At 38.8% G+C, this 15324-nt stretch overlaps 4 protein-coding genes across 4 annotated transcripts; 2 read left to right on the top strand and 2 right to left on the bottom strand.

Moving 5' to 3' along the window:
- Positions 1–579: 579 nt before the first annotated feature.
- RB195_021425 (uncharacterized protein) lies at positions 580–2562 on the bottom strand (the record flags this gene model as incomplete). The annotated part of the gene is made up of 7 exons (XM_013442048.2): positions 580–679; positions 786–868; positions 932–1118; positions 1753–1904; positions 1963–2067; positions 2130–2207; positions 2374–2562. 7 exons carry the CDS (start codon positions 2560–2562, stop codon positions 580–582), a joined length of 894 nt encoding a protein of 297 aa, XP_013297502.2.
- Positions 2563–4004: 1442 nt separating this feature from the next.
- On the bottom strand, positions 4005–5732 carry RB195_021424 (uncharacterized protein; the record flags this gene model as incomplete). The annotated part of the gene is made up of 10 exons (XM_013442047.2): positions 4005–4112; positions 4184–4309; positions 4368–4519; positions 4735–4835; positions 4906–4995; positions 5095–5156; positions 5215–5355; positions 5437–5499; positions 5557–5613; positions 5685–5732. 10 exons carry the CDS (start codon positions 5730–5732, stop codon positions 4005–4007), a joined length of 948 nt encoding a protein of 315 aa, XP_013297501.2.
- A 1232-nt stretch (positions 5733–6964) lies between these two features.
- Positions 6965–9309, top strand: RB195_021423 (uncharacterized protein; the record flags this gene model as incomplete). Its single annotated transcript, XM_013442046.2, has 4 exons — positions 6965–7099; positions 7159–7374; positions 8999–9175; positions 9247–9309. The coding sequence occupies 4 exons, from the start codon at positions 6965–6967 to the stop codon at positions 9307–9309; spliced, it is 591 nt and encodes a 196-aa protein (XP_013297500.1).
- A 1713-nt stretch (positions 9310–11022) lies between these two features.
- RB195_021422 (uncharacterized protein) lies at positions 11023–15155 on the top strand (the record flags this gene model as incomplete). Its single annotated transcript, XM_064208151.1, has 18 exons — positions 11023–11092; positions 11173–11277; positions 11368–11493; positions 11569–11695; positions 11761–11848; positions 12188–12358; positions 12423–12508; positions 12558–12684; positions 12785–12931; positions 12995–13106; positions 13161–13303; positions 13708–13858; positions 13982–14135; positions 14199–14341; positions 14510–14628; positions 14692–14764; positions 14825–14913; positions 15081–15155. 18 exons carry the CDS (start codon positions 11023–11025, stop codon positions 15153–15155), a joined length of 2106 nt encoding a protein of 701 aa, XP_064064032.1.
- Between the last annotated feature and the right edge of the window lie 169 nt (positions 15156–15324).

The following is a 15324-nucleotide window of genomic DNA, read 5'->3' as shown; positions in this document are numbered from 1 at the left end:
CAGATTAATTAATAAAGGACTAGGTTGTTTTATCGATTTGTATAAAGCTAAGCCACATTAGTATTATATTATTAGTATATATTCTATATTATTATATCTACAATACACCATTATATTATAAATACATGATGGTATTCACTCAATCTGTCATCTAACAGAGCCATCCTATGTTTGTAGAGACATCGATTCGCGTCGTTTTCCTAGGCACATCATTTTAACTTGGACATTTTCGAAACAACTAGTGTAGAATTACGGTTATGAGGTGCTATCTCCGAAAACGCATGCATTTATTGCACGAAACAAGGGAGGACAATGACATTACGCAGACAAAAACCCGGTGCACTCGTACGCAATCAATTTCTCTGTTGACCTTACGTCTACTGTTCAACCTCCATAAATCCTGCTTCCGCAACTTAATGCTATGAATACGTATTTCTAAAATCTTACTAATACTAAAAAATTACCCATGAAAGCTCCGCTAACAATAAAGCTCCCATTGTCTCAGTGCCATAAGATTTTGATTCAAGCAAACTAATAACAACAACAACAACTTTATCATTATATAACATATTGAGGGGTTTACATCGCTTCTTGTTGTGCTTTCAGTTGAAGCAGAAGTGCCTTCTTCTCCTCGACACGCTCCCTTCTTTGCTCCAGCGTGATTTTCTTGGCGTTCCATCTGCTCAAGAAACTTCTTACAGAATGAAAGTAAAAGTTGCCAACCAACCACACTTTGACAAGGTCAAAGATATCGAAATAGAACAAGATACAATCAGCATTATTACCTCTTCTTTTCCCCTTGCTTTTTGGAAGGCTTAGTTCGTCGGTCAGGATTGGCACGGATGGCTTCATGACCCTTCTTATACATCTGAATACGATCCACGTATAACAAAATCCATCACATTACTCTGAGATGTTCAAATGATGTTACCTCCTCCAAGTTATCAGCGGTGACGCCTTCGGCTATGAAGTGCGAGAATTGCCTTTTGTACGCATCTTCATCCTCCTCCTTTAGGGAGCGCATGTATTCAGCAACGTGCTTTCCGAAAATACGGTCACGGTGAGCCTCAGCATCATACTTCTTGGATTCCGAGTCGTAGCCGAAGAAACGGTTTTCGCTGTAAAGGAGAAGAATGAGTGAATGAAGGAAGGAACTATGGGAAGAGAAACGCCTATCACTGGGGAAGGAGAATAATGGATGTCCAAAACGGAGCATAGCGCCATTAATAATAATAATTACTATTATTATTATCAAGAACGAATTACAAGAAATACTGCAGAAATAGACTCTTAATATAGAAATGATTCCAAGACACTCCTTCAAAAAAGGAAGAAAAAGAAAGAACAATCAGAGACGGCGTGTGCAATTAGAAATGATTAGAATCGTTCACTTCAGTAAACCTATGAATATTATGAAACGCGTACGTTACTCGCTTGTCTCTGGTGCGGACCAAATCAAACCAGAAGCAAAACTCGCAAATAACGGAAATACATACGCCACAACACAACGTAAAGTGTACGTTTCGTTAATGTGTGTCCATGTGAATCTTTTTAAAACCTGCTACTTTCTCTACAACGTGTATTTACTCAATACGAACAGATGCTTTAAATATCGCTTCCTTTATTTCATCTATTTTGCTTCGCAGGACGACTTAGCGCTTTTTGAAGAGAAACATTATGAGTGAAAACAGTGCTACTGGTAATGACTAAGATTAACAAGCCAGTGAAACGAGTAGAAACAAAGATAGAAACCTGTGAGGGACGTCGATTCCACCATCGGCGACACCCTTCATAACTGCAAACACCTTGCAACCAGTTGTGGTACGAGCTAATCCGACGTCAAGCACTGCTTTGAATGGAGCACGACCATCCTCCTCTTCGACGGTGTAGAACTCACCGTTGACCTTCAAATTGCCACTTGGATAATATTCTCACAGGGCAAGAATAAACAGAAACACCTACCTCCTCTTGTCCCTTGAAGGTCTTGTCGAGCTGGAGATTTTTCAAGTGACGACGAGCGAGCAGAAGGCCAGTGGCGTATCCAGCTGCGTAGTTGGTAAGGCCAACCTACAAGAACATGATGAATTCACTTGTTTCCTCACGCATTATCCACAAGATGTGAAACTTACCTTGATACCGAAAGCAGGAAGCTCGTGCGAATAGGCAGAGGCAACAATTACGTCACCCTCAATCTTGGAGTAAGCAATCTAAAACCTTTTCTGATTTTAAGGAAAACAACGTTTGAAAACACATCATCACATATAAGGTAAGCTTACAATTATGCCTATCCAAAGATGTTTAATGATTTAATTCCGAGACCTTATCATTGCAGAAGGGGTTGTGAAGGAAAATATGAGAAACATGGGTTCTAACCTGGGCAATTACGTCTTTGTTAGTGAATCGCACAATGAGACGATATTTAGGTGTGTTGTACTTGTTCTTGTCTTGAACAGTGAGCCTCTTCCTTGCATAATAGTCGGTCTTTCCTTGTCTTCGTCGCTTTAATTTAACCTGATAACGCTTAAAATAAGCCTTGTTCTTCACGACCTTGACAAGACCCATAGTACCCTGGAAGAATAGCAACATATGAAATGCTCTTCAGATTCTAAGCAAAAATATGGAATCTCGAACAAAAACACAATTTAAAAAGAGTGCGAAATGAAATTGAAAAAACCCTCGAAATGTTTGCAAGAGAATAAATACCAATACAACAGAATCAAAGGGAACCCTAACAAATTCTGGCACATCTCCGCCACTACTCGAAATCTCAGAAGTTCGAAGTTCCATGTAACACCCATCTTCACCCGGCCGTTCGGAGTTTCACAACTTTTACCCGAACAAAAAAAACCTACCCCGAAATAGGAGCTAAGAATCGAAGAGAGTAAAAGAAGAGAGGAACTAGAATTATGTCCAGGTGAATGAAAACATAAGAATAACGAAGAGAACTGTCCGAGGAACAAATAAACCAATCCAGAAGCCTACAACAACCGACATTACGTTAGGAACACGTCCACACTACCACAAATCAGTAGAAACCACAATCTCCCTAAAGCTTCAGTCTTCATTGGAAAACTTACTGAACAAAGAACATGTAAATGTGCATAATCTCACAGATGAATTTTCAGCATTTGACTGCGAAGAACGTCGAATGCGCAGCTAAGGTCCTACAGCGCTATGGTGTTGTCGAATAGAGCGCGTTTCCATTCGTTTTGTAGATGCGGGAAGTAATTACTTCAGGCTGCCACTTATCAGGTATTCTGATTTCTCTGGCAGCAGTTTTCCTATTAAAAGATTATTTGTTACACTTTAAAAGGCCCTAGTCAGACTGAGGGGATGACGTCTTAGAAGTCGAAGCTTTCTTGGATTTATTTATTTGTTGAGTAACTGATGTGATAGAAATCTTTTGAGTAGAAATCAACTGAGGTGATCGCAGGTGTGTGCTGGTGTTGTCAATGTCAATGTTGTCAAGAGCGATCAATTTTGTTGGCATACAGCCAGTAATCCAACGATAATACACCTCTGCACAGAAATCTCAATGAGAAATTGCTTGGTCTAGAAATAGAGTTGTTGAACATTGTTCTATGACCTTTCACAAGACAAAGCTGTTAACAATTCTGAAGATGTTGTAGATGGCTGGAAACAGTCCGAAATCAACATCATGCCCATGCCTTGCGATACTAATAAATATGTAAAAGCCTTGTAAAAATCGCACTGGAAATCTGACGATAACGCTCCAATGTAAAAAGGAGCAGAGAACAGGAGAGTATGACAATGTTTTGATCAGAATGTTTATTCACAATATAAGACAAATGCGCAGTCTCATACAAGGATCTCGAACACAAATCCAACAAATCCCAAGTCCAGCTTGCACAAATCCAGCATGAACAGACAATCGTGCTCTTGCAAATATACCCCGTTTACAAGATAAATTTTTATGATGGAAATTATTACACAATTCCATGAGGTAATCCAAGGATGTAACAAAGGTTGAACTAGGATTATCATTAGAGTCGCTTCGCATTGATTGCATTCGCTGCCCTAGAGGTATTTTGGCGTCCCATTTTGGAACATATCCACATGGACGTCTCAACCAATTTATCCAAGTCGATCCCCTAGATTTATATCCTCTTGCATGTATCCCATGGAAAAATAGTATGGAATGATAAATCACTGTGCAATTTACCGTTTCATAGCCTAAATCGTGGAGCATATAAACCAAGTCTTCGGTGGCGAGATTCCCGGTGGCTCCCTTAGCGTATGGGCATCCTCCAAGTCCACCCACTGAAGAATCCGCAACGCGAATACCTTTCTATAAAGAATGGAGTAAAAATATTCACGAAAAAAGGGAAAAAGTCATTCAATTGTACCTCTATGGCAATAATCACATTCGCGAGCGCTTGACCATAGGTATCATGAAAATGTACTGCTAGTTTGTTGGGAGGGACGGATCGTATTACAGTGTCTAACATGGATGAAACAGATCCAGCACCACCAACACCAATCGTATCGCCCAGAGACACTGGAATCGAACGGTAAAGAGATAGAAGCGAAAGGATTTGCAGATTTGAGAAGGTTGAACGAAATGTAAGCAGATTACAATGACAGCATCAGGCACTTAGCAATCATATTTCTACATAAAATTAAATTAGTATACAATATCTTGGTTTCCCGCCCTAGGCTGGAAATGCCAAAACTGGGAAGAAAGCGGGTTCTTCCAAAGCTTCTAAGCCTTACCTTCGTAGCAACCTGCCTCCAACAGAGCCTCAGTAACTCGTGCCACCACATCGCTGCTAATTTTACCTTCATAAGGGCATCCAATAACACAGGACACATAACTAAGATAGATAAAATAGATAGATAAATTAGAATAGTCGTTAAAGTAAAAATTACAAATGATCTTCTTACCCTCTAACTCTGAGACCTTCTTTTAGTGCCGCTGTGGTAACCTCCTGAAGCTTTTTAAGACTGTCTTCTACATTTGCGTTGACGTTCTTTCTTTAAACAAAAGAAAATGAGAGGAATGAAAGGTGTGATGGTGTTCAATGCACTTAACATACTAAGAAAAAAATTTAAAGTATTTCAGAACGCACCTACTTAGAAAAAGTATTTGATGCTGCGCCAAACACGGCAATTTCCTTGACATGCCCATTTTTTAGCTGAACTTGAAAGGAACAATTTTCGCTTTTATTTTCACATTACATCAAAATAACTCACAACATTCTCCAAGCCTGCAAGGTTAGGAACGAGAACTGGATAAGAGACATTTGGGAACTTGATAATTTTCTTGATTACTTCTTGATGGTCGCCCATTTGTGGAACCCATTTGGGAGATACGAAACTGGTCGCTTCTACACTCTGAAATCTTGCTGACTTAAAAATTCAAACAGAAACATAACATTGATGCAAATGGTTAACATCCATCCAGATTTTACCAACCTTCAATCCACAAGCACTTAGTCTGTTGATAAGAGCGATTTTATCTTCAGTAGGAATTATTTTCTTAAAGAAAAATGATGTGTTATCAAGTCGCAGATAAACGAAAAATAATTGACTAACACTCTCGTTCTGTAAACCATCACGAGCACCAACTTCAACAACTTTGAAAGGCTGTCTCTGCAGAAAGGGAACATTAAAAAATTCTTCAAGATTTTACTGAAGAAATCCATGTAGACTGACAATCTTACCTTTCCAGAAATTGTCGAGAGAGTTCGTCCAAAAGAAAAGACACGCATTCTAAAATACAAAAAAAAAATCTCAAAAAAAAAACAGCAAAAAAAAGAAGCAAAAACCGCATACGAAAAAAAAAAAGAAAGAAAAACTAGCGCTGCAACTGCAATGAAACTCAACGCGACGAGAACAACCGCGCGCGGAAAAATGATCGGCAACAATAATAACCTTTCAGATTTGTGAACGACCTAAAAATAAATTACAATGCTTAAATATTTAATAGAAGCCGATGCCTGGTGATGAACTACTACAAGGATCTTCACTGTAGAAACGACTACTACACTAAAACAATATGAAAACTCTCTAGAGTCCGTTACCGCGGCGACCGCAATGCGATGGGATATCGCCGCGATATGCGCTAATTCACGAAGAACCTCGTATAAATCAAATCCATACTAAGGAATTCAAAAAAAACGAATGAAGTTAAGCAGAAAACTCGAAAAAAAAATAGAAAATAGGATGCAAAATGGGTTTATCAAGGCGAGATCCCTGCCTGAAATCCTCCTACTTAGTTGGTCACAACCTTTCATTTATGATCCCGTTTAGATTTGATTATTTCCGGCTAGAATTTACGGTTTTTTTTTACCTTTTTTTACGAATTTAATCATTCCACTCCTCTTCCTCCTCCAAATGATCAAATAGGACATTCGAAGGGATTTGTGGAGCCTCATCCCGTTAGTGCATCCATACAAGCCATTACTATTAGTCCAGCTACTTATTTGAAATACAAACGAACAGCTAAACTCCAATCCAAGCCACATTCCTCCACATAACACCATTCCTCTCACAAATACCCTCACCCCATACAATTCCAATTTTTTTCTACGCCACTCCAGTAGACAAAGAAATACGGCCTTCAGTTAGATGTGCAGGTGCAAGAATGGGTTTCTACAGTATGCCATGCGAATTCCGTCCAAATAAATTGGAATCCGTCCTAAGTTTTTTCTTTCACACTAGGTAGAGGTCTTGGAAGTTTTGATCTTGGAGCATTAGCATTGAGTCTTCTTTACGTTTGGGTTTGGATTGTTTCAACAATTCAGCTCATCGGAGGCACTCCTTCCCTCTTAACTCCCTGATTTTTGGCAAGTGCAGACTTCTTCCGTCCGGTTCTCTGGGTTTATACTTGCTATTCACGTCCATTTTGCAGTTATTTTGAGAGGAATCGCCTTGAGTTTTCGTCTTTCTTTGCATTTGGTCGCTTCGTTCGAGTTATTCCAGATTTAAGCTCGTTTTAGGCATGGGTGACGCTGAAAAACTCGCGGAAATCCGCGAAAGGAAGGCGAAGAATGTTATGAGGGAGTTGAAGATCCAGAAGCTCTGCCTTAATATCTGTGTTGGAGAGTCCGGTGATCGACTTACTCGTGCTGCGAAGGTAAGGAGCACTTATTTTCCGTTTTTCATACATAATACTGCTGAACAATTCCTTCCAAGGTGTTGGAGCAGTTAACTGGTCAGACCCCTGTGTTCTCAAAGGCGAGGTACACCGTACGATCGTTTGGTATCAGAAGGAATGAAAAGATCGCCGTGCATTGCACTGTTCGTGGTCCCAAAGCTGAAGAAATCCTTGAGAAGGGTCTGAAGGTCAAGGAATTCGAGTTATACAGAGAGAACTTCTCCGACTCTGGAAATTTCGGCTTCGGAATCCAGGTTCGCGCTATTCTTCCAAACTGTTTATTTGTATTCTTCCCCTTCGCATTTCCTTTCTGAGATTTCGGAATGATCGGTCTAATCCAATATAAGTTTCTTCTTTTGTCTGGCGTTTTAGTTAGCCAGAAATTTTGCTCGTGGAGACATTTTCGTTTTCGAACATTTACGGCGTTACGATACTCTAGGGAGCTTCGCAATTTATGAATCTGATACCAGTTTACCTGATATCACTTGTCGATAACTGTGGTGCGTCTAATTGTTTTAATTTACAAAAGTTCTTTACTGCACTAGTTTACCTACCGTACTTTTTGTTCTGTACATCGATTTTTTGTGGGTTTTATTGGTCAAGTCTTGTTGCTTGTGGCAGAAATGTTACAGAAAATAACAGTTCTTAAGCTCGCGGCTTTTCAATTCTTGATTTTTTTTTCGTTTTTCAATTCTCAATAAGCTCATATTTCTTTTCGAATTCGTAAGTCTACATTTTGGAGGGGTTTGACACAACTTAGATTGTTATTCAGTTACTCAGTGCACTTTTGAGTGGGTTTCTTTTGTATGTAGATATAACTTCCATGCTTCTAGCTGGAACAGTAAAGAACATTTTGAAATATTCTCGCCACTGATTCTATAATCGCATAGACATGTTTGATTAGTGCACTCATTGTCGCTGCCTCTAGGTGAATATAAGGTGAAACATACAAAGTTTAAATAGAGGAGGATGGGCGGCTCCCATATTTTATTTATATTTATTTGTTTTTCTTCAAGTAGACCAAAGTACAAATATTTGAACCAATTGTATCTAGGTTGTGCTAAGCTGCTCCAGTTCCGTTTTGAGCATTCTGTATAATTTTGTTCTTCATTTGCTAAAGCAGTAAAAGGTGGTGGTTTCATTTTGAAAAAGAATGCGAATCATTTATCCATGGTTTTCTCTAGTCTCTTTAACTCTCCTCTTTCCATTTTCTGAGTACGAAGGCAGCGTTCAAGAAACTTTTTGATCTTACAATCTCTCCAGCAATGGATTGTTTGTGGGACGTAGTCCACAATGCATCAAACCAATCTCGAAACGTGCTCCATGAATTTAGGAAGCAAATTAATCAGCGGCATCAAGTTGATCTGTTTATCTGATGAAGCAAGAATCTTAACCTGTGCTAGTTGTGAAATCCACTTCATGCGGTGTCATTCCATCACTCGAACGTGTTAGAAGAGTTGCTTCCTTCGTTATAAGTGCGCAGTGATCAATCTGCTGTTCAAAACAACTGTTTTCTGGATTTCATCCTACGTCATGCAGCGGTGTGTACCTTCATCGATAACTGCAGAGTTTATGAACTTGAAAATTGCTCTTTAGACATTGTAAAATGGTGATTTTTATGTATGTGTCAGGAACCTCTTGCTATCTGCTAAGTCTATTTTTCCTTCATCTCAACTATTTTTAAGTTTTATTTGTATGATTGCACAGCCTGGACGTCTCCATAGAGAGTTTAGATTCCGTGTCAATTTTGAGCTTCTCAAAATTTTCTCTAGGAAGAACTCCTTTCTCTTAATTCTGCAACTGTGTAGCAATCGAAGCAAAAGTGACGAGTTGTTGCTCGTCGTTTTTCTTTTTTATCGTTACTTTCGTCTTTTCTAGGAGCACATTGATCTCGGCATTAAGTACGATCCAGGGATCGGAATTTATGGTATGGACTTTTACGTGGTCCTTGACCGTGCCGGCCGTCGTGTTGCCAAAAAGAGACGCGCCACTGGTCGCGTCGGACCAAGTCACCGTGTGGGTCGCGAGGAGGCTGTGAAGTGGTTCCAACAGAAGGTTGGTTGATCTCTTTAGTGATTCTTGCACCTCTTTCTGTTTCTTTATTTTATTTGCGTCGTTCTTTCCAGTATGATGGTATTATACTGCCACCCAAGCCCAAGGTCAAGCGAACTGTTCACCGCAGACGATAACTCTCTTTTTTTATTTTGTTGTTTTCATAAATTGTTGATTATTTAAATTTTTCTCGTTGATTTAATTTAATGCATGATTTGGAACTGCGTAGGAATATTGGACATCTTTGCAGACTTCCTTCTTTCCGCGTTCCTTTTTTGACTCCTAACTAGGCGTGTTATGCTGCAAGCACTTTCTTTCTTAGAAACAATGTTGATAGTAAGAAACACACACCTACCAATGGTTAATCCACAGACTCGAACTTTAGACATATTTATTGCAATAGATATTTGGTAGGTGACTCGCAGAAGTGAAGAGACATTAGTACCATAGATGTTGGGGAAAAGTTGTTTGACCGTTTATCGTAACTTTTACGTCTAATTGTCTGAAAATCTATTCACTTAGTGACACAATGTCCTTCAGTTTGAGGTGACATGTATTTGATGAAAAGGAAATTTATTATGATTACACATCTGTTGTCGGAAATAACGGATTATATGATATTAACCTATGCAGTGCCGAGATGGAAGGAGATTCAAGTTGAGAGCATTGAGAGCAATATTTCTGTGTCTATTATTTCCATGCGTAGTGTTCAAGCCTATGCATTTGATCCATAGGATAGCTTATGTAGTTCCTTCTAACCAGTAAAAAGTATTCAATTTTCGTGGTTAAGGAAGACAAGATGTAGTAGATAAAAATGCAACGTGCTTAAGGGCGCAAAAATATTTGTACAAAACACGGTTACGATTAGTGAGATTTTTTATATCTCTACATTTGTTCTAGGGTCAAAAGTCCAAGATATTTATTCGTAATTATTTGAACTATACACGGCAGGGATTAGGAAAATAAAGGACGTATGAAGATCTTTACTGGGGGTATCTTTTATACCCGTTCAGAAGACCAGAGAGTCTTCACTCAAATGCAGATGATACCTCTATGAGTACCACTACTCATAGCACAGTTGGATTTGTCGATTCGACGAAAATTAGCTAGTTTATGAGATTCTCAATATGTAGTAGTAGCCAATGAAAGTCTGCAGATTTGAACAAGTTCTAATTATGCAAGGTCTGAAGCCGATAGGCAGACATCCTGCGATTCCAGAAGGAACTAAGAAAGAATTGCACTACAAGGAAACATTTGAGGACTGTGGTTTCTAGTGAAGTGATCAGTTCTTTTTTTTCCATGAACACAGGGATATTCTTACGGGCACATCTACCCAATATCCGAGCTAAAATAGCAACCAAGGAAAAAAAGACGCGGGTGAAATGTGGTTAGGATGGGGGCACTCGCTGGCGCCCTTATTCTTGAAGTAAATAACTAAATCAATCGGGCCCTTAAGACCTAAGCATTAATCTTTGAGGATCTACGACATATAAGCTAACATTATTAAGAGAAAAAAGTAAGATAGAACGTCCAAAAATAAGGATGTTAATGAGTACTCCTCTCCAGCTAAATTTTCCCCACGGACAATTGTCTTTGAAACCCATTAATGCTAGGAATATCCGGAGAATTTTTGGCTTAACTGACTATCGTTTAGCACTCGTGATCCTGTCTTGACTCAATATTGCCAAACAACTGTAATTGTAAAGTTCATCTTACAAATGTGTTCACGTTGCACAGTGATGCGCCACTAATCAGCACGTACTGTAATTGTCCGCTAGAATGTCGTTAGGTGATTTACGAAACTCTTTGATGACATTTCATGCTGATGGCGTGTGCTCATCAATGTGCACATGGCTAATGTCACCTGTTCGATAGTATTATGTATAGTTATCATTCATTGTTACATATTTATAATATCAGGTTGGTTTATTTTGTTAATTACAGTACATAGAATCATTGAATTGCGGCTATTTCAAACATGATTTTCGTGTTATATTCAGGGATTTCATTACGTGAAAGGACGGGTGACTATGCTATTATTCGTATAGATGAGAAATACGATACTGATGATAATATTGTCCGTAGGATATCCTTTACGGCGTTTGGTATTTTCTTATCTGTCGTTTTATTTTATTTTATTTTCCGACTCCGGAAATATAATCTTAGTGATCTCGAGAACTTTCGATTGATTACAGGTCGCCAATATATTGCCTACCTGAATCCTAGCACCAATATTTTTGATCCATACAGCCAGTTAAAGATTGGAGATGACGTCTCAGTGCCTATAGATCGAGATCATCATTACCGCGGTTATTTAAAAGGTGCGTTATGAAAATCAAAATATGTTTTGGATTTATTTTTGCTTGTTTTGTTGCAGCTATAAAAATAATCTTTAGGAAATCCTCGTTTTGCCGTTGTGCTTTCACGTGTTAATCCTGGCGTTTATATTGGATCAATATTTGCTGGCAAGGATTCTGTTTATCTTGAACCAGCCTCACCTCATTTCAGAACAGCTGGTCAGAGGTAACTGTGTGTTTTTTTTTCCTTCCTTTTTGTAGGATTCATCTCAAAAACCTACTTCATTCCAGGGATATACTTGTTTTCCGCCCCAACTCTATGAATAGTTCATTGTTATTTCGTAGCCTCATCCATACTGGTGTTCCCGTACACTTACAGGTAGCTCACCTTTTCCAGATAAATTTTTGGGAAATAGTTTTCGCTTCTTCCGTTCAGTTTTCCCACTTGTATACTGTGAAATCCTCATAGCGTAACCTTTTTTCTTTCCATTGCATCATAGCAGAAATACTGTAAATATGTGTTTGACCAGCGACTTTTGTCAGAGCACAGTGCTAGAGATCTACTTTCTTTGAGCGTTGTTTTGTAGCTGAGAGAATTCTTAACTGAAGTGATTTCTTCCCTAAGAATTCCACTAATCCTTCTTGCTGATTAGAATTACAAATGATAAAATTTATTAATGAAGGGACCTGATTCAAAGCGCTGAGCGCAAAATTTCAGGCTATCTCCACCAGTGTTGTTGATGTTGACGAATCTGCCACTCGTGCTCGTAGACAGGTTGTACCAAGAGAGAATGAAGTTCGAAATCGATGTCCCCTGAAAATTGTCGCTGACTACAAATTCTTTTCGATCGTTGGAAAGAACAATACAGCTTTAACAACTCGATATATTGTTAGTTATTATCATTAGCCGATTTTTTTTCTGGATCAATGTTGTTTCTAAGTAGTTCTTTCAGGTAAATATGGTAGCACGTGTGAATGAAATTTATACAGGTGTGAATTGGGATGAAGATCAAGAGGAAACAGAGATAGAGCGCGGAAGGTACTGTGTAGACACTTTTTCGCTCTCTCGTATTTATTCCATTATTTAGGTTTGTAAATATGGGATTCTCGATCAAGGAATTGAAAATTCTGGACAAACCATCGAATCAGCCGGGTCACTATAATTCAAGAGATGCTACAAATAATGGCGTATGGAATTCTAACCGCCTTTTGGAGGTAAGCCTGTTATATTTGTTCATTTTATGTTTCTCCTTCTCGCTATTATTTGTTGATTCTGCCTCAAAAGATCCATTAGAAGAGATTGAACCTCTTCCAGGCATTTACTCGTGAGGAAGGATCACCAAAGTTTTGTTTGGTTCATCTTTTAACTGCACAATCATTTTCTGATTCTGCTCATATTGGTCTGGCCTATGTCGCAGATACCCGTGGAGGTCCAGGAGGGATTTGCTCCGATTCTGCCTATGTAGGCCTTTTGGAACAGGTGCTACTTTTTATTACATCGTCTAATTTTCTTCCTTCGTTTGAGGTAGTTGATCGTCAGATCAGTTATAACACAGTTTTTACGAGTGCTATGGGCAATACTGGCTTACATGACTATCCCTTAGTAACTAAGGAGGCAGAAATCGTTGTCGCTCACGGTTGGTGGATCAGTAATTCGCCCGCTTGCTTTCGTTCTAAGATACGCCTTACAGAATACGCGCACAGTTGGGGTGCTCAACACGACGGTCTAGATCGCGATGCAGATGGTCGTGAAGAGTGCTTACCAGACTATGCTGAAGGCGGCAACTATATTATGCATATGTATGCCCAGAATGGATATGATCCAAATAACATAGTAAGTTCTATTCCTTGATTAAGTCTGAGTGCCTTCTTTCTTTTTTTTTAATTAAAGAGCAACGTTACTGTCCTTCACTTTTCTTCCTCTGTTCGTTTTTGTTCTTTTGTGTATATTTATTTACGCATCGAAGAAGTTGTTGTCGATCTACCGGTTTTATTTCACTTTTTCCTGGAATTCCATAGAAACTGAAAGAAGACGACTTGTTCCCTTTAAATTCTATTTTTTACTTTTGTTTGTTAAAAATTTCAAATTTTCGTGAAGTGACATCAAGAAGTCCCATTCGTACGAATTCATCAAATTTGGTTTTAACATAAGCTGATATACCTGTCTTGAATTCGCGAATTTTGGCTTTAACATCGTACCTCCTTTCTTTAAAAAAAAACTAAGTGCAAATTTTGCAGCGATTTTCTCCATGCTCTCGAAGAAGCATTCGACGTATGCTTGAACGTCGTTGGCATCGCTGCTTTGAACCAGAAAAAGCATCATTTTGCGGAAACGGAGTCGTGGAAGAAGGCGAAGAATGTGATGAAGGGAATTTCTTCATGAATAATGGTGGGTAGTGTATGTTTTCATAAATTTCACTTTCAAAGTCAGAGCTTCGAGGACAATTTTTCATTCTCGTCTTTGCTCTGATGTTTATTTTCGCTTACCTTAGGGATCATGACAGTATTTTAGGCACTTGCTGCACGAATGAATGTCGTCTTGCTCCGTCAGCTCAGTGTTCTCCATTCAATCAACCATGTTGTAGTGATGCATGCTCCTACCATCCTGCTAATCATGTCTGTCTACCTGGAGATCCTCTTCAGTGCAAAGCAACGTCCTTCTGCACGTACGTTCTTCTGTGGACCTAATTTTGATTCTGAAATACCACGAAAGTCTTGTTTTTTTGTAGAGGTCATTCCGGAGAATGTCCATCAGCACCAGCAATTCCGAATGGCTCTCCTTGCATCGAAGACGGTGAATGTCAAGATGGAGTGTGTCTTCCTTATTGCGAACGACAAAGTATTGCGAAAAAGAGTTGTATCTGTGAAGAAAGTGAGTGAAGTCACCTTTTCATTCCACTTCTACAGGCTTAGTTTTAGCACTTGTTATTCGTAGAGAAATTTCCAGTCTTTGTAATAGTGTTCTTTTGGGACTTTTCCTACGTCTCTTTCTACTCTTCTGCCTACGTACTTGCCGAACTTAACCTACTTTTACATTCAGTTCATCTCTCCTGTCGTAGATGTTGTCGTGATGTTAATGGTACAGGACTTTGTGAACCTGAAATTGGTGCCGCTGATCTCGTTGATGGTACATGGTGTGCTCAGGGTTATTGTAGGAAGGTTAGTTTTTTTTTTTTAAAGATTGATATTGAGTTATTTAGTGAGTCTCATCACTTCTTTTAGTCCAAGTGCGTAAATGAGGTGGCCGATTATGTGACTAGACATTTGAACGTTCTAAGTGATCGAAGCCGTATATGTTGGTTTTTGCCTGCCTTGTTTTTGCCGTTAACACCTATTTTAGTTGCATAAAATTTAGGGCCGATTATCCAATCAAATATCGTGGCAATAATCGTGTTCTTATCAATTGCTGTCTGGGTCCCAATTGGTTACTGCATTAAGAGAGCTGTAAGTGTTATGTATTTACATTCAGTATCTATTTATCAATTGTTTTATAGAAACGGCACTCTTCTGTTGATATTTTTTACTTGTTTTTCTTATAAATCCTGCAGTTTCCCTTTCGAATCTATGTGTAAATGAAATGAAACTTAAAAGTGAATTTTTACGAATTTTAGGATGGAAGGGAGATATCATCAACTAGACGAGCAGGACGCGTTCGAACAGTTGACGTAGTACGTCAAATTCATTAACATTATTCAGTTTTCAGAAATAACTAGGGTTTTCATAGGGTTTTGCTTTATTATTATATTTTACCAAGAACTTTAACGCTCTTTAGTACCGTAGTTAGTCTTGTTAAATTCACTCGCTTTCATGTTTCTGTGATTTTTCTGCAGTTTTGTTCACATTCGGGTTATGCAT

This window comes from Necator americanus, chromosome X, assembly GCF_031761385.1.
Source record: "Necator americanus strain Aroian chromosome X, whole genome shotgun sequence".
In the NCBI taxonomy this organism is placed as follows: Eukaryota; Metazoa; Nematoda; class Chromadorea; order Rhabditida; family Ancylostomatidae; genus Necator; species Necator americanus.
This window is presented reverse-complemented; position numbering and strand designations above follow the sequence as displayed.